The sequence below is a fragment of the Canis lupus genome, chromosome 13 (genome assembly GCF_048164855.1).
Source record: "Canis lupus baileyi chromosome 13, mCanLup2.hap1, whole genome shotgun sequence".
Classification (NCBI taxonomy): domain Eukaryota; kingdom Metazoa; phylum Chordata; class Mammalia; order Carnivora; family Canidae; genus Canis; species Canis lupus.
In genome coordinates this window covers 50,887,584-50,905,793 of record NC_132850.1, presented here as the reverse complement: position 1 = coordinate 50,905,793, position 18,210 = coordinate 50,887,584, and the positions used below count along the sequence as shown (strand labels likewise).

General features: G+C 51.3%; 2 protein-coding genes across 13 annotated transcripts in view; one reads left to right on the top strand and one right to left on the bottom strand.

Moving 5' to 3' along the window:
• Positions 1-9,720, top strand: part of GATB (glutamyl-tRNA amidotransferase subunit B) — a 107,132-nt gene extending 97,412 nt beyond the window's left edge. Inside the window, exon 13 of the mRNA XM_072773634.1 lies at positions 8,210-9,720. Coding sequence (XP_072629735.1) covers positions 8,210-8,227 — 18 coding nt within the window. The 3' untranslated portion in view covers positions 8,228-9,720. The remainder of the gene's footprint in view (positions 1-8,209) is intronic.
• The window catches only part of FHIP1A (FHF complex subunit HOOK interacting protein 1A), a 232,878-nt gene that overhangs the window by 9,009 nt on the left and 205,659 nt on the right, over positions 1-18,210 (bottom strand). For all 12 annotated transcript variants that reach the window (XM_072773630.1, XM_072773627.1, XM_072773629.1 and 9 more), the window contains 4 exons: positions 15,064-15,254; positions 11,475-12,611; positions 5,540-5,718; positions 5,031-5,169 (listed from right to left, as the gene is read on the bottom strand). In XM_072773630.1, coding sequence (XP_072629731.1) covers positions 5,031-5,169; positions 5,540-5,718; positions 11,475-12,611; positions 15,064-15,254 — 1,646 coding nt within the window. The remainder of the gene's footprint in view (positions 1-5,030; positions 5,170-5,539; positions 5,719-11,474; positions 12,612-15,063; positions 15,255-18,210) is intronic.

Genomic DNA, 18,210 nt, shown 5'->3' with positions numbered 1-18,210 from the left:
AGACCTGAATAATGAGACCACAATGAAACACCACTTTACATCTGTCAGAAGGACTAGAATCAAAAAGACAAGAAATAACAAGCATTGGCGAGGATGTGGAGAGAAAGGAAGCCTCTTGCACTGTTGGTGGGAATGCAAACTGGTGCATCCTCTGTGGAAAACAGTATGGGTTTTCCTCAAAAAGTTAAAAAAAAATTATCATATGCATAATTCACTTCAGAGTATTTGCTCAAAGAAAAAAACACTAATTTGAAAAGATTTGTGCAACCCTATGTTCACTGCAGCATTACAATAACCAAGATATAGAAGTTAACTTAAATGTCTGCTGATGGAGGAATGAATAAAGATCTAGTGGTCTGTGTGTGTAATGGAGCATTAGCCATAAAAAAGAATGAAATCTTGCCCTTTGTTACAACATGGATGAACCTAGAGGGCATTAGACTAAGCGAAATAAGTCAGACAGAAAACGATGCCATATGATTTCACTTATATGTGGAATTTAAGAAACAAAATGAACAAAGAAAGACAAAATAGACTGAAACAGAGAACAAACTTGTGGTTGCCCGGGGAGAGATGGCAGCAGGATGGGGGAAATAGATGAAGGGGATTAAAAGGTGCGAATTTCTAGTTATAAAATAAGTAAATCCCAGAGATGAAAAGTAAAGCATGAGGAATATAGTTACTACCACTGCAAGAATGTGTGGTGACAGATGGTAACCGCACTTAGGGTAGTGAGCACGGGGAAATGCGCGGAATTGTTGATTCAATGTTGTACACCTAAAAGTAATATAACATCATATGTTAATTATACCTCAATAAATGAACAAAAAGGAGGTAAAAAAAAAAAAAAAAAAACAGTGAGTCAGTATGTGTAACGTATACAGAGGCAGGGTCATCCATCACGTCGCTGCCCCTGACTCCACAGAGACTTCCGCTTCCTGGCCCAGAAGCCATTCTCTGCTCTAGTCTCCCACCTTATTTTATTAACCAGCTAAGGCCTGCATTGCCCTCCAGCCTCGTGATCTTACGTTTTCAGTCCTCTCCCAGACTGAGATTTCTGAGAGCCGAGCCCATGGGTGATGTGGCCTGCACAGCCCCCAGCACACTTCCTTATTCATAGAAGCTAATAAACATTCACTGAATGAAGGAGGGAAGGAGCTGCCCAACATCAGGTCTTCCCCACACCTGATCTCCCTGGAACTGGTGCACATTCCTCATCTCCATCTTCCTCTTTCACATTCACTCCTCTTTTCCCCAAAAAAGGGTTTTTGTGACTCATTTATCTAGCTTGATCATGAATTCCAAAATGTGTCATCACTTAAGAAAAAAAAAAAAGTGTCATTACTAAGGCTCATTGACCCACTTGAATCCAAGAACCAAAAGTGTCTTCACTGGGACGCCTGGGTGGCTCAGTCAATTAAGTGGCTGCCTTTGGCTCAGGTCATGATCCCCGGGGTCCCAGGACTGAGCCCCTCATCTGGCTCCCTGCTCAGTGGGGAGTCTGTTTCCTCCCTCTCCACTGCTTGTGCTCTGTCTCTTGCTATCTCTCTCTCTCTCTCAAATGAATAAATCAAATCTTTAAAACAAAAAACTGTCTTCACTGATGAAGTCAGGAGCATGCCCATGAGGACTCACAGGGAAACCCTTACAGAGGGCGGTGCTATCAGCATGGGAGTGGCCTCGGGGTGTCACAAAGCACCACTAGGCCCTCAGCTCAACAGCAAGGAGACCCGAGTTATAGTTCCTACCTGGCAACTAGCTTTATTGTACAGTGTCTCTGCTTCCTTTTCTATAAAATGAAAATACTAAATAAATTTAAATAAATAAATAAATATTTAAAAATAAAAAAAAATAAAGGGATCCCTGGGTGGCTCAGCGGTTGAGCTCCTGCCTTCAGCCCAGGGTGTGATCCTGGAGACCCGGGATCGAGTCCCACATCAGGCTCCCTGCATGGAGCCTGCTTCTCCCTCTGCCTGTGTCTCTGCCTCTCTCTCTGTCTCTCATGAATAAATAAAGAAAATAAAAATAAAAATAAAGAAAATACCACTGACCCAACCTCCCTTCCAGAACTAGAGATCTGAAAGGACTCTGAAGATAACTAAATACAAGTAAATACAACCTTTATGGTTTGGAAAGGATTTGAGGGGAAGTGGCTGAGCCCAGAGATCAGCAGTCTCAAGGAGGACCGTGTGACAGCTGGCACAGGAAGACTGCCCACGTGGACCTTCGCTTCTGTGTGCAGCGTTAGCGAGGAGGCCCATTTCTCACCAGGGCTGCCTGGAGGCCAAGGGACTGCAGGGCCTGCGTGACCGAGCAACTCTGGCTCCAGGCACCTGGGTTCCACCCATCCTAACAAGCACCCAGGCACCTGAAGGAAAAGGAGGGAAGAAGGGAAGTACAAATAAATGTCAGACTCAGGAGTGGTTTTCTAAAATGTTGCTCTGGGTCTGAAAAGCCGCAACAGAGGGTTTTCAAGACTAATTCTAGCAAGATCTCAAAGTTAAGTGAGAAATCCATTCCAGACTCATTCCCCGTCCACGGCACGCCGACGCCACAAACCCCAATGTTTGGCCCGCTGTCAGGACCCTCACACTCCCGGATTCAACTCATTTATTTGTAGGCGATCGCGTCACACTCAATGCGTCAGGAGTCAGCGCTGCGTGAGGGGACAGGACCATGTCTCATTCTATGAGCTTAGAGATTTTGAAAGTTGAGAGGAGGGTGTCACTTCGGGAATCTGAAAGAAGCTGGGGAGTTCATCTGAACAACTCCGTTAAAGGAGAGTCTTCTTCCCTGAGGCAAGCTTCCTGCACGTCAAAGCCTCACGAACATCACAGACCTCTGAAAGCATCAAGCGTGGCTAATTTGATAACCGGATGTGGTGGGATCAAGTTCCCCTGGACACACACCTGGCGGCCACTGCCATGAAGCAGTCTGCAGCTGGGACAAAGCACAAGGTATGAGTGACCCCCACCAGAACGTGTGGGTCAGGGAAGGCCGGGGAGGCCGGTCAGCATCTGTGCCCTCAGCTCCACACCCTGGGCAGGACAGCCTCAGGCACTTGAGCCTTGTGACCCTGGCCGACCACTCCGGGCATCTAGTTTCAGCTGCCTGGTATGAAAACAAAGCCAACAGGACCTTTCTTGCCCATTTCACAGAGCTGTTTGAAAACACAATTGGGAAAGCACTGAACAAACTGAAAAACAGAAATGAAGAGCACCGAGCGTGGAGTGTAATGTAAAGAGACTCAAGGCACCTTCTGTCTACAGATTGCAAAAATGGCCATAATTCTTAGAGTTCTTCCCATCGAGAGGTGGACAGTGTCCGCCACCTTGAACCTGGGCTGGCCCAATGACCTGCTTTGGCCAAAAGAATGTGGCAAAATTGACCTGATTTGGGTCCCAAGACAGAGCCTCAAAAGATCTGGTACAGTCCTGCTCTCACTCATGCAACCCCACAGCCAGGAGGCTGACAAGCCAGGGCTAACCTCCTGGCTAAGAGGAAGTACAGACTCCCACCATCCCCATCACCCCAGCCGGCTACCACCCATGTGTGAGGCCATCTCAGTCACCCACTGACAGCAACACACAGTGCAGCCAAAATCCACCAAGCCTGCACCTGATCAGAACACCCGGATAACCACGCACGCACACCCATGGCACCCATAAATGGCTTTCTTTGGGCCCCTGAGTTACTGGTTAGTTATGCACCAAGGCTAACTCTCCCAGGGTGAGTGACAGCAGTCACTCCAGGTTCAGGAGTAACACAGCTAACAGACCATCTGTCTACGAGCTAGAAGAGGCCATGTGGGGCCCACGGCCCGCTTCTCCACAGGGATGGGGGTGGGGGATACTCCCCCGCCATGAATCGCCTGGCCTGGCGGGCTCTTCTCAGGGCCAAAGCTTAAAGCCTGCCCCCTCACCTCCCAGTGGCACAGGCACACCTTTCTTGCAGAAATCTGCCTTGCAGTGCCCCAAAGGCTCTTCACAGCCAGAAAGGACTTGAGATGGAAAACAAATCCCTCATTTAAAAGTCAAGGAACAGGAGGCCCATTGAGGCCCAGTGACCAAGATCAAATAGCTACACAGAGACAAGGTCAAGCCATCAGAGTTCTGGGATCTTTTTAGCTTCCTATAAGGTTTAAAACTTGCCCTGAGTTCTATTCCTGCCTCTCACTCTCAATCTTGTCTCTGACCACATGCCTTTAGCATGGGATCAAGAGCCCCACACTCCCCACTGCTCGCCTGCCACAAGGCCGATTTGTCTGTATGGAGACACGCAAAGGCTAGCACAATATGGGGCATTCCCTAGGTTGCGCTCACCGTGGCCTAGATCATGGCTCAAAGACACTAGTCACCAAGGCCAGCTGGCCCGAATTTACATGAGGCAAAGCGAGGTGCTCCCAAGGCCTGGCCAGCCTGCAGGAGGACCATCCGGGGCTCTCCCGCTCTGCGTGGACCACCACCCTCCCCCAGCCCGGCACCTCCAGAGTTGACAAAAAGGCACGCTCAGAAATTTTAAGCTGAGCATAAACCAAACTTCTCCCAGTCCAAATGAATAGGTTTTACCTTCTAGAGCCCTCAAGCACATTTATTTAGGGCCTGGAGTCTCTGAAAACATAATAAGGAGAACGGATGCCCTCCTCAGGGTAAGACTGACCAAAATATGGTTCAGAGTGTGCACGTAATGCCTCTTCCTGGCCTCTTCCTGGCCAGTTATTTATTCAAGACGAACAGCAACACAACAGCACTCCCTCCCTGAACCACTGTCAGGCAGGGCAACAAATGCCCTACTAAGCCCTCCCAGCTGGGAACAGGCCAGGCCAGCAGGGAGACCTTTCTTTCAGAAACTTTTAGTTTCAGAAACTAAGAGGAAGCCCCTCCCGTAGCTTGGGATAACATGAGAATGTATTTAGATGCTTCTAGGGCCCAGGAGCCAGCACGGCATCTATGAACCCGAATCAGGAAGGAGGCTGGGGAAGTGGCGAGGCAGTGGGAGAACCGACCCAGGGGAGACGGTCACGGGCTTACCTTTGGTTAGCGCCTCAGGGCTCAAGTCGGACGTGTCCACTCGCAAGAGCAGGTATTGCTGGGCTTGTATGAGGAGCCCTGGGAAGTCTCTCTCCACAGAAGCAAACTGCTCGATCTTGTTTTTCACCGACGCAAGGACCTGTCAGAAACCACGCTCCATGACGTTAAGGCTTCACAATGGAATTCCACCCTCAGTTATCAGTATCTCTTTCAGGTACAGCCCTCGTTGCAGGAACTTTTATGATACTAGGCATCCGCTTGTTTTTGACTCCCCGGGTGTTCTTGGTAGGGCACCCTTGAAACATCCAACTGAATGAAGCTTTGCAATTTGTCTAGAATATTTGTCTAGAATAATCTACACAACTAGCATAATAGGACGGGAAAAGAGAGCAAGTGAATTAGAACAGAGGGAAAATTTGAAAAAACAACCAAACAACAAAGAAGAGAGAAGCAGCCGTGCTGCTGAGCACCCATACCGACAGGTACGGATATGGGCTCAGCAAACGTACCTGATACAGAGAACGGACGCTTGGCTGGAAGACCATGTTCGTGTTGAGCAGAAAGGAGCGCAGGAGGGGCTGGGGATAGCTGGCTAGCTGAGTAATGATCCCAATAAGCAGCAAATTAACATGTAGAGAGTTCTCCAGCATGTTCTCCAGCTTTGACAGGACCACACTGATGAAGGGGCCTGCAGGAAGAGCACAAGGCTTCAGGGCTGGCTCAGCACAGGGGTCATCGTTCCTTGGGAACTACGGAGCCGCTGGAGCCACAGCTCCCAGGCCGGCCAGGCGCAAATCAAACACAGCCACAGCCAGGAGCGCCAGGTCCTCTTCTCCCGACTCAAACCAGAACGCAAAAGGAACCACCACCAACAAAAGAAAGCAGAAATACGTGCATGGGACCTAATATTTTGACTCCATGAGCAGTTCTGATCCTCTGGAAATTCTCACAGCCCTTGAAAAAGGTCAGAGGACAAACAATTTAATTTTAAAAATTAAGATCTACTTCTCCATACTGCTACTGTATTTCCTGGGACTGCCAGGGCTCAAAAACATGGGGTTCCCCACCCCAGGAAGGTGTATAACCGGGGTGCTTCCTGCAAACACCAGAGACCATTGTAAATTTTAGTAACAAAAAAATCCTTTGTGTTAGTGAACACCAAACAAGTACAAACTATGTTTAGCGAGTAGCAACACTGTAGACAGGGAGCGTCTACCCCCATGGGCACCAGCAGGAAGATGCTGTCATTCCTCAAATATCACAGTGTGGAAGGACCAGAGGAAGAGGAAAAAGAGGGGCGAACAAAGTCTGGGCTGTCACTTTAGTGGATTTAGGGCCGTACAGTTTGAGGTGTCATAGGTTCCTCAAGAAAAAAATCTATAGAACTACAAGTCACTCGTAGATAATTAGGCAAAAATTTGGATCACTAGATATGCTTTGTGCTGGAATTCCCTGAAGACAGTGAAAATCCAGAACATTAATCTGGCATTCATAAAATTACCTGAAGACGTTCTCCATGTTTACCATAAAAGTGGCCCAATAGGCAAAATGAATGAGAATTCTGTATTTCCCCCAGGGGAGCTACTGATGCTGCCTCGAAACCACGGCATATTTATAACAAAAGCACATAACCCTTGATGAATAAGCGTGGCTTGTGAAGATGTCACCAACAGTCATAGGAGTTTAACAAAAACATGCTTTACCGCAAGACGCTTCATTCAGAAGCCTCAGTGGCGTAGGAGAGTAAAACCCTTCACAAGGGAACAGAAGCCATCCGCGAGAAACGTGATGGGCGCAGACCCTTCACCCACGCAAGCAAGCGATGGACGACGGTGCTATTCCCATTGCTGGCGCGACAGAGGATGTTCCCATGGGGACCTTGAAGATAAAGGCTCCACGCCGTCGCGTGTTTAGATTAGCCTCAACTTCCCCACGTCTGGGCTGCGGACAGAGCGCCTCAGTTCACTTCGCAGAGCGCGGGTGGGTACTCCACGACCTCCCCGCAGAGAGCCTTCCCAGAGGCCCTACTCACAAACCACAGCTGGCAGAGTCTGTCAGACACATTCAGAAACTGGGTTAGGATCCCACGTGGAAAGCAACGTAATGGGACTTCATCAAGGACCCAGGAGTGTGTCTGGTAACTCCTCCTGAGGCATCACAGCGCACGTCTAGCTGGCCCGGCAGATGTGCCAGGAGAAGGCGGCTCCCTCGTAGGCCTCACCTTGGCTGGTCTTGCCCTCCTTCCCCTCCTTCCCGCCACCGCCCCCCCCCCCCGCCCCCTCTCCCCTGCAGTTCCTAGCTCAGCAGCTACTTCCCTCCACAAGGAGCAAAGACAGGGGAGTTAAGTCACTTTAGGTGGGCAGACTCCCCTCGAAACACAGGATCGTAACGCTAGCCCACAGCTGCCCTCCCCGGCCAGATGCTCTAGGGCCTGCCCGGCCATCCTGCGCACCTGAAGGCTCCTGGGCACCCGAGCCAGGGCGGCCCAGCGACAGCCCACGGCTGCTTCAGGAAGGGAAGGCCAAGGAGCCCTGACCTGTGGAGCGAGCGGCGTCGCCAGCTCCCTCGAATGACGCAACATTAGGTCAAGGCCGGCGACCGGTGATCCACTAATGGTGTCAACTCCAACACCTTAGGAATATACAACAAGAAACACGTATTGAACCCTTTCAAATTCCTCTTTTACTCTTAGTTGATCTCTGGCATTTAAAAAAAAAACTGCTTAGCAACAAACAGTTGCTAGGGGAAACTCATAAGTAGCTGAAGACCAGAAAAAATCTCAGCTGCCATTCAGAGCCACAGGTGTCCAGGGCGCGAGAGCGTATTTCTCCTTCCTCTCTTCTTGGGGACAGGCCGACTCCGCACTCAGAGAGTAGGAATTTCTCAGATTAACTAAGACAATGTGTCATGCTCTTCTCTCCCAGCCACTTCCCCTGCCTCAGTCTACCCGCCCGCTCCTCCTGAGTTTCCGGACTCCTTCCAGACTCCAAGAACGAACTGCTGTCAGTCGGGTGCCTCAGCTCCAGGCCGGTCCTGCCTGCAATCCCCTCCTGACCGGTGACCTTCCCCTCCGCCTCCCCGCCAGCTCTGCCTCCGTGTCCCATCGTTGTGTCTGGGCTCTGGCGACAGTCTTTCTATTTTAGCAAAGACTAAAATGATTTTTAATTTTCTTCCAACAGTACAGAAGTGCAAGATAAAGAACAGGCTGCCTCCCGGGGGGCAACCCTCCTTGACTGACTCGGGTGCATCTTCCAGAAGCGCTTTACATACGTAACAAAACAGTAAGGGGACTGTCGTTAAAGGCAATCACTAATCACCCACCACGTGCCTGGCAATGTTCTAAGTGTTCGACGCTTTTCACGTGTCACCGGACTTGGCTGTTCCACAGGGCCCTGCGGCCATCGTTACTTCATCCCCCTTCACAGGGAGGCGGGGCGCTAAGTCGCAGCCACGGTGGAGCCCGTCTGTTTCCAGTGCTGCTTTTCTCACCCAACACACTGTCCTGCCTCCGTGTGTGTGTGTGTGTGTGTCCGTGTCCCGGTTGGTTTTCTGGTGGGCTGTTTTTGTTGTCGTTTTGCCCAGCGTTCTCCACACAGCGTGAAGAGCTGCCTCCCTCACCTCAAGGCCCGAAGCTACTCCGTCGCCTTGGGCGCGCCCTCAGCAAAAGGGCCTCCCACTCCCGGACACCTGGGGTGTTTCCGACCTTTCTCTATCGTAAACACCACGGCGGTGAACATCTTGGCGCCTCCCGGTACGCGGGTGGGAATACAGCCGGCGAAGCGTTCCCGGGAACGGGATGACAGCGAGAGAGGTTGCTCTCGGGGCAGCGGCCTGCCCCCGCCGAGCTCTCCCCGCGCCCCTCCAGGCTGGCCTTTCGAACACAGACCCCCCCCCATCGCCTGCCAACCAAACACTCCGGGGGTTTCTTCAGCGCCAGCAACACAAGGCTCCTGTTCCTCAGCTTAACCCAAGGCCGCCCCCCACCCCCACCCCCAGAAGGTGGCACCAAGCAAGCTCTCTGGCTCCCCCCTCAAACACTCCACTGCCTCACACCTCACACGACTGGTGCCCTGTCACACACACACACACACACACACACATACACGTGCTGTCAGGCTCCTTTGCCTTCTGCCTGTTGTTTCCTTGGCCTGGGCCGCCCTTCTCGGCCACTTACCTGGTGGCTTCTGTCCACCGTCTGTGCCCCTCCCGCTCCCCCTGCCGGGCCGCGTCATGCAATCACTAAGTGAGCACAACTCTGTTGATGTCTCCCCCGAAAGTCGGAATTCCTTCCTTTTTCTGCCCTTAGTATCTGGCCTAGAACCTATCAAAAATTAGGAGATCAAGCAAACGTTACCAAAGGCACAAACGACGTTAATTAGATCAACGAAATGGAATGCTTGGGTTCTGCCGCGAAGCAGATGCATTCAGTGGAAGCAGGATTCCACGGGGAGACGAAGTCAAGCCGACCGCTTCAGAACACACAAGTTTGGAAACTACCAGGTCTATATACACAGAAAGAGGAAAACGTTTCCTGAAGCCGGGTACAAATTTCAAAGGAAGGGAAAAAAGCAAGGTTTTACTTAAAATTACCTATATGTATCAAAAAACTCAATGTTACATTTTGTTGGTTCTCAGGTGTATCTTATGCAAAATACTGATATTATTAAATAAGGTGCTGTGTTGGCATTTACTTCTTGCCCTAAGCTATACTTTGTTTCCTCAATCTACATATTTCCCAGGGATGAAGCTCCTTTACAAGAAAGCTGGCATTCTAAAGAACCACCGCATCAGCCCTGGGTGGCCTCCCATCCAGGAGAGCCCTGCAAAGTTGGGATTTCCAGCTGGTCAGAGTCAACGGGGCAGGCCCCAGGCCAAACGGGGGTGCGTGCCAGGTTACTGGTGCTTTCCCTCCACTGAGCTCTCTGGCCCTCCTGCAAGGCAGCCGGGGCCCTCGTGCTCCCTCCCCTCCCCTCCCCTTATCACCTGGGAAAATTTGAGATTATCTAATCCTTACTTATGATTGACTGACTGATTGAATTTTAATTAAAACCCATTCACACTGAAACGTTACCTCAACTAGAACCTCAAGCCTTTTAATTGTGGAATTAAAAGCTTTCTCCCTCTTTAAATAAATTGTCAGCCATCAGTAAATAGCTGAATAAATCCTGGAGGAGGGTGGAAGAGCTACTTGAAATCACATTAAGCCAACCGGGCTGGACCAGGAGATAATGTGGTTTCTTCTATTTCGGGTGACCCCAAGCAGGTGGAGTGTGGCCTAGACTCCCCACACTGCGCCCTGTCTGCCAGAGAAGGGCAAGGCTCAGCTGAGGCTGTGGGAGTGGGGCGGTGGGGGGCTGCCCATAGTAACAGCGCGCACGCGCGCACACACACACATACACACACACACCCCACGCCCAGTATTTCGCTCGGTCCTCACAGAGGCAAGCAACAGTGGAGGACCTCACAGCTGGACGTGCTAGAGCCAGGATGCCCCCACCCCCCCAGGCCTGACTCAAGGACCCTCTGTGAAGCCAGCTCCTAATGGGCCCTCCCCTTGCTGCCTGAACACAGTTCAGGGGTCCCAGCCCAGCCTCCCCTGACTTTGACCAGCACCCTGTGCCAGTTTCCTCTACCACAACTGACAGATTCCAATTTTACTGGCCAATATTCATTGATATTTTCTACCATAATTCCTCAACTCCATCCACTTATGTAATATCCCATCCTCCCCCTTTGGCTCTTACAGGATTTCTACCTGTTTAGGGGTGTATCCCTGGGGCAAACCCATTCTCTGGCAGAGTTACAGGTTTACGTGGGTCTATTCTACTCCTTTGCGGATAAAGATTCTGTGATTATCTGAACCAAGCTCCCAAGCAAAGGCGTAACTAACGCCAGGGGCCTCTGCTGTGCGTGCATACACAGCTACATCTATGCATCGGCCATTCTGAGCACCCACCGTGCGCTCCATTCACCGTTCAGCTGCTGGGGAAGAGCAGAGAACAATCCAACGCCGGTGCCCTCGCGGAGCATACGTTCTCATGGGGGAAACCATCATTTTTTTCAATACACTTAAAAACACATGCTATGGAGAAAAAGTAATCAGACTAAAGGAAATGAGGCTATTAAATAATGAGTGGATTTTTTGGTGTGGTTTCATCAGCCCTATTATTTTATCACACATGTAGCAAAGGAAGTAGTCAGCTGTGAAATGTATCCTCTGATTGGCTGGAAAAAAAAAATACTGCTAAAACAAAAACGAAAAATAAAATAAAGACTGCTAGAATGACAAGATAAAATGAAAAATGAAACCACTCCTCTCTGCTCTTTACAAAAACACTTTTGCCCGTCTGCTAGCACACTGGCAATGCTCCTTACCTCCACCTACCTCACTCTCCTGCACATACTTTCAAGAGCAGAAATCAGAAAGCAGTTCAAGACCATCACCTGTGAACGGGGTGCTCTGAGTCCTCACGGGATGGTGCCTGGCAAAGGCAGTCTCATCTCTCGCCCCAAACGGGGATGGCACGGTGTCCGCGGTCGGGGTTTCTGCTATAAACGAATCGAAGTCGTCCTCCTCCTCTTCGGGGGCCTTCCTCCCCGGCTCTGCCTCCTTTTCTCCTTCACTCTCTTCTTCCTTTCCTCCTTGCTCTTCCGGAAGATGCAAGACATCGGCTGAGGGGAAGCTCTGTTCTATGAAGCCCTCGGTGCCAGAATCCAGCTCTTTGATGATCTGGTCATACTGGGCGATGAAATCCTCACCCCCTGGGTTACCGACCACCACGTCTGACTTGTGTTCTTCCTCAGAGAGGGAAGGTGCTAGCTCACAGCTTGATCCTAGGGCTACTTCTGGCTCATCTTCTTGGTGGGGTTCCTCGGCCACATTTTCAAACAGGCACGAGCTGCCCCTATCCTGTTCCTCCTCTGAGTCGGTTTCTGACTGAGGGCTGCTGGGCAGGGGGCCGTTGCTCAGGGGGGGGCCCCGAATCTCGGCCGGGGTGGAGGGCCCTGCGCTTCCGTCCTGGGAGCTCCTGGCGTCCTCCGAGTCCTTCTCAGCACACAGCCTGTACACCATCACGTCATCCTGAAAGTCAGACTCTTCAATGTAGGACCCTTTAAAGAGCAGGATGGCGTTCTTCTTCATCTCTTGGATGTGTTTGGGGGGATCAACCGGTGCGGGTGGGCCCGAATTCTCCAGATCATCGTAAGGCCCCGGGGAGCCCACGTCTGCCCCCGAGGAGATGCCCGTGTCATAGCTGTCATCCCACTCCAGCTCTGTCTGGCTCTTCTCCTTTCTTGAAGCCAGCGCAGGGCCTGTCTTCCTGGGGAGCTGCTGCGGGAACCCGAGCACAGGACAGGCCGAGGGGACAGCACTGTCCTCTGTCAGACTCTGGAGAAATGTCTCGGGGTCGGGGGAGTCTCCGTCATACAGGGCAGACCAGACTCGGCAGTCCCTCATGCAGCGGAGGATGTTGGTGTGGGCCTCCCACAGGTACTGCAGGTAGCTGATGTCCAGGGCTTTGCCATACTCCACGATGCAGGCCGACGGGGAGAACGCCTCTGGCAGGGGCTGCTCCGTGGTCCCTGCCACCGGAAGCAGAAATGAGTCAGAATGAGCCCCTTTCTAACCCTTACAAGGGGTGAGGGAGGGGACAAATGTGGTGGACATGGATGTGACACACTGGGGTGCTAAGATTTTGTCTCCCCAGCTACTTTGGTTCTAATCATTTCTGATTAAATGATCTCTGAATAATAATATTTTTTTAAAAAAGGTTAGATTTTAAGAAGGAACTCTAGGGGGTGCCTGGGTAGCTCAGTGGGTTAGACTGACTAGTGGGTCAGACTAGATTTCAACTCAAGTCCTGCTCCCAGGTCCCAGGATCTGCTTGAGGGTCTCTCTCTCTTGATCTCCCTCTGCCTTTCCCCCTGACCTGCTCATGCTCTCTCTAAATAAATAAATAATCTTAAAAAGGGGGGGGGGATGCTAAGAACAGAAATTCTACCCTCATAGAAGGAATGGAACCATAGACAGAGGAGCCCTAGAACGCCACCATTTCTTAAACAGAGATCTTCTACGGCAGGTGTTTAATCAACACGATCTAACTACTCCTCCCAGCAGCCCTAAATGGCAGATAGCATCTTCTCGGTTTACAGACAAAGAAATTGAGGCTCAGAGACAAAAGATTACCCAATTGGTCAATGGCAGAGCCACAACCCGAGCACAGGCTATCTGCTGTCAACCTCTTCTTACTTCATTCAGTGCCACACCTTTGCAAGCCTCTTTGTATCTTCCTCATCTCAATTTCTACCAGGCCAGGCCAGAACTGGAGATTACATCACCTGCCTATGCAACCGTCCCTCCACTAGGGCACCTGTCCCCTGTAAGGCAACCCCTATGGTACCCAGGTAGACAGGATAATGTTGTTTGGGGGGAGATAGCAGAATATGGACTGGAAACCTCAGGGTCGGTCCCAGGGCCACACTCTTTCCTAGTGGCCCTAGAGCAGAAGAGTGGAAAGAATGTGGAATTTGGGATCAGAGGACCTTTACCAGAGCTGTGTAACCCTGAACAAGTCAATTCCTCTGAGGACATTTCCTCGCCTGTAAAACGGAAATATTACTTTCTTCAGAGGATTACATGTAATAACGGGGAAAGAACGTGGCACGTTGCGGGCACTGGGGCAATCATTTATTCAACTTAAATTTTGAATTCTGCAGCAAGGTCAGCCCTAAAATCATTCTTGGAACAACTTTCAGTAAATAAAAAAGACATCAATTTTCAAAGAGGTTCTGAAAAAATCACTCTTGGTAGGAAAACAGAACATAGCCAGAGTGGTTTACCTAATAGGAGAGTATTTTTAAAATAAAACATGTTCTCCTGCCACATAAATTATTAATTTCCATGATACACTATATCTTTAAAGAATCAACACAACAACCTTAATTTCTAGCAATTACATTTACATCAGACACCCTGATATTTTCTTAGTCAAGAAGCCCAGCTCTTAGACAAAATATACTTTATCTAACAGGATGGTACCTGGGTAGACAGAATGACATCGTTTGGGAAGAGCTATCAGAATCTGCATAGGAAATCCCGGGGTCAGTCCCAGGGCTAGACTCTTTCCTAGTGGTCACAGGTCAACCAGAAGCTCCCTGGGGTGAAACAGCCTTCTGACCACCAAAGATGAACAAACGCCCCCTGTTCAGCTGCCTGCCAGAGGGCCACGGCTGATATAGGGGACCATTTACATTCTACTTGTGTAAGATCAACTGTAGCTGGCAAACGGCACAAGCACTCTGACACCTATTAAAAAAAAACAAAAACAAACAAAAAAAAACCCAGAATATTTATTTTTTAAAAAATCCTCAGTAGGCCAATCAAATGAATCAGATCCTGCTGCCCTACCACAAATTTCAAGTTTCACCAAGATATATTATCGGCAGGCAAGCATCCACAGATGAGTCATTTCAGAAATTAAAGTAAGGGCCAATCCTGTCCTCGCTATAACCACCTCCACACCCCCACCCCCATTTTGCTTAAAAAGACACGCTGGGGGGCAGCCCGCAGCCCGGGGGGCTCAGCGGTTTAGCGCCGCCTTCGGCCCAGGGCATGATCCTGGAGACCCGGGATTGAGTCCCACGTCGGGTTCCCTGCATGGAGCCTGCTTCTCTCTCTCTCCTTTCTCTCTTTCTCTCCCTGTGTCTCTCATGAATAAATAAATAAAAATCTTTAAAAAAAAAAACAAAAAAGACACACTGGTGCGCGTTTTCACATAGGTACTCCGAGAGAGCCTACTTAAAAATAAGGGTCCGGGCACACAGCCGGGTGACTGGTGGGCATTTTACTACACGGGGCACAAAGCGTCCGAAACCCCTGACGAGGCAGGAGACGACCGCCACCCCGCCACCCCGCCACCCCTACGAGAAATGGGATGCCCGACGTTAGTCCCTGTCTGCCCGAGGAGACCCGGAGCCCAGGAGGGACGGCCTCTGCCCTCCCCGCGCCCCGTGACCCGCTAGCCAGTCCCTTCACCTGAACCGCCGTGCGTGCACTTTGACCAGAGGATATAATCCCTCTCTTGGCTGCCGAGCGTCAGGGTGATCCCGCTGGAGCAGCAGACGGGCGTCAGGGCCAGCAGCTTGGCCGCGGACACGGAGTAGCAGTCCCTCTCCTTCACGGCCCACCTCTGGCTCAGCATCATGTGGTTGCAGGGGATCAGGTACCTGGAAGGACGGCAGGGCTTCACCCTTCACCCTAACACCCGTCAGGGGGTCGGGGCCCTTCTTCGGCGCCTCCTCCCTGCCTCTGCCTCCCGGGGCTTGTTCCCCGCTCCCCGCCTCACGCGGCCTCGTCATCCCAGAAAGCCCTGCTTCAGCGTCACACTCCCGGCCCCTGCCGAGGCAGTGCCACCCAGGGCCACCGTTACCCCCGCGTCTGCCCCCTCCGCGGGCCGTGCTCCACAGCAGGGCCCCCGGGAGCACCTTCGGTCTGGGCGCCCAGAGACGCCGCAGAGACCTGCCCCGGCGCCAACCTCCCGGCCTCACAGCTGCCCGGGGGGGCACGTGGTGGCTACAGGCGCCCCGGCTGCCACTGCCGACGCGGGGTCAGGGACAGTGGGGGGACAGTGCTCCAGACGCCGGCAGGGGGCTCTCCAGTGCAACCTCGGTGCTGACTCTATTTACCTGGAGATACCGGGTGGTCCCACAGGTTAAGGGTTCAGCGCCACGGGACCGTCCCCCCACGTGCGCACGCTTCAGAGGACAACCGCAAGCCCGGGTTATCACCTGTACTTCTACCTGCTGCAAATCGGAGGATCCAACAACCTCCCTGGCTATCAATTAATATGCTGCAGTGGCTCAGGGACCTCAGAGAAACCTTTTATTTATGGGATAAATAAACCTTTTATTTATTATAAAAGGATAGAACTCAGGAAGGGTCGGGAGGGGATGCGCAGGGAAGGGTGCGGCTTGGGGAGGGCCCAGAGCTTCCGTGCTTCCTCCACGTGTGCCACTCTCCCCACAGCTCCACGTGTTCAACAACCCGGAAGGTTTCTGAACCCAACCCTTTTCGATTTTTACGGAGGCTTCACTACAGAGACACGGTTGATTAAGTCACTGGCCCCTGGTGACTGATTTAACCTCCAGCCTCTCTCCCCTCCCTGGAGGTCAGGGGAGTGGGACTGAGCTCTAACCCTCCAATCGCAGGGTTGGGTCTCCTGGCAACCAGCTTCCATCCTTGGATTTGGGTCCTAGAGTTGCCTCATTAACATACCAAACACCTTCGTTCCTCTCACCACTTAGGAAATGCCAAGGGTTTCAGGAGCTCTGTGCCAGACACAGGACATAAAATATGTGTTTATTTTATAAATCACAATATCACAGTGGCCAAGGACTCACCAAGGAGCACTGGGCCCCACTTCACACAAACCACTTTTAGTTGGTGATCAAAAATATCTTAGGATCGCTCTGAACCTAGAGACAAGAAAATGTGGGCAATCGTCCCTGACACTGCTGGGGCACGTCAGTGGGCTTCATGGGTAGAAAAACGTTGGTTTAAACGGCTTACTTTCTTAACAGGGAGCAAGGCTATACGGTTTCTTTAAACACAGATGGAACAAAGGGGATGGAAGTGCCGCACCAGGGCCAAGTGTCACGTGTGTGCAGAAGCCAATTCCAGAAGACCCAGAGCCCTTCTACGAACCACCACCACAATCTTCAATAAACCAGAACGTTTTTGTTTGTTTTCAGCTCCTGAGAAAGAGGCAGTGCAGATGAAACCAGCTATGATGAAGGATTCGGTGAGAAAGATAAAGGTACCACTTTCAGGGCATGTCTGGAGGCTTCGAAACAACTGCTGCACGTCCCCTGTTGCTCCACACAAGGAAAACCTACATAGACACAAATGGCTGCCCGACCGCCAGAGCCTGAGTCAAGGCAGAAAAAAGACTGAATTCTTTTTGGGGTGCTTTACCCTAAAGGTCTCAATAACTTTCAAGGTATGAAATGACAAACTCGCCGCTCACCCCCTTCCATTCTCAAAAAAAAAAAAAAAAAAAAATAGGGCAGCCCTGGTGGCCCAGCGGTTTAGCGCCGCCTGCAGTCCAGGGTGTGATCCTGGAGACCCTGGATCGAGTCCCGCGTCAGGCTCCCTGCATGGAGCCTGCTTCTCCCTCTGCCTGGGTCTCTGCCTCTCTCTATCTCTCTGTGTCTCTATGAATAAATAAATAAAATCTTAAAAAAAAAAATAATAATCACGCCATTCTTCAAGGACCATCAGGGGTCCTGGCCTCCTCTCCCCTCCCCCCACCCACAGGCACACGGTCCACACACACCTGAGGCCTGAACCTGCTTCGGCCAAGAGGCAACAGACCCCGCTCGTCTGATGCAATGGCCTCTACTTTCAGAAGCTGGGGTGCCTGGAAAGCAAAGGTCATAAAAAAACAAAAAAGAGAGAGCGGAAAGGAGAGGACAGTATGGAAAGGGGGGCAGGTCTGAGGTCATCCCTGGCCCAGCCTTGGGGTCTTCCATCCGAACGCTAGTAGAGAAGAAGCAGAAGCTGTAGGTAGAAGATGAAGGAGCTCCCCCTACAAGGGTCTCTGTGAGCAGAGACGCTTTGGTGACAGGCTTTGGTGACAGGGAACGATGCAGAGGAGAGAGGCTCCAGCCTGTCTGCACACAGCACAGCTCCCGCCCTGAGGGCACGGTTGGGGCGGAGGGAGCCAGCGCCAACCCCGGGGGGCCTGCCGGAGGGGGTGACAGATGGTTCATGACCGCGGAGGGGGTGACAGATGGTTCGTGAGGGCGCCGTAGGACCCCTCCCTAAGACCAAGCTCTCAGCTGAGGGGTGGGGGTCGGGAGAAACTACTGGGTGGTGGTTGATATGAACTGTCCTGCTCCCACAGGCTGGCGGGGCCCAGGGAGACTCAGGTTATGCACGATTCACTGTCTCCTTACTCCGATCATTATTTGAAAAATAAACTGCTTCCATGCTTTTGCAGACTGCAGGAACTCGGGGACCTACAGCTCAAACCAAGCACGTTCCAGGATTTAAGTTAATATACATAGGTGTCTCCTCTTTGTTTGAAGTATTTTTTAAAAAGATTTTATTTATTTATTCATGAGAGACAGACAGAGAGAGAGAGAGAGAGAGAGAGAGAGAGGCAGAGACAGAGGCAGCGGG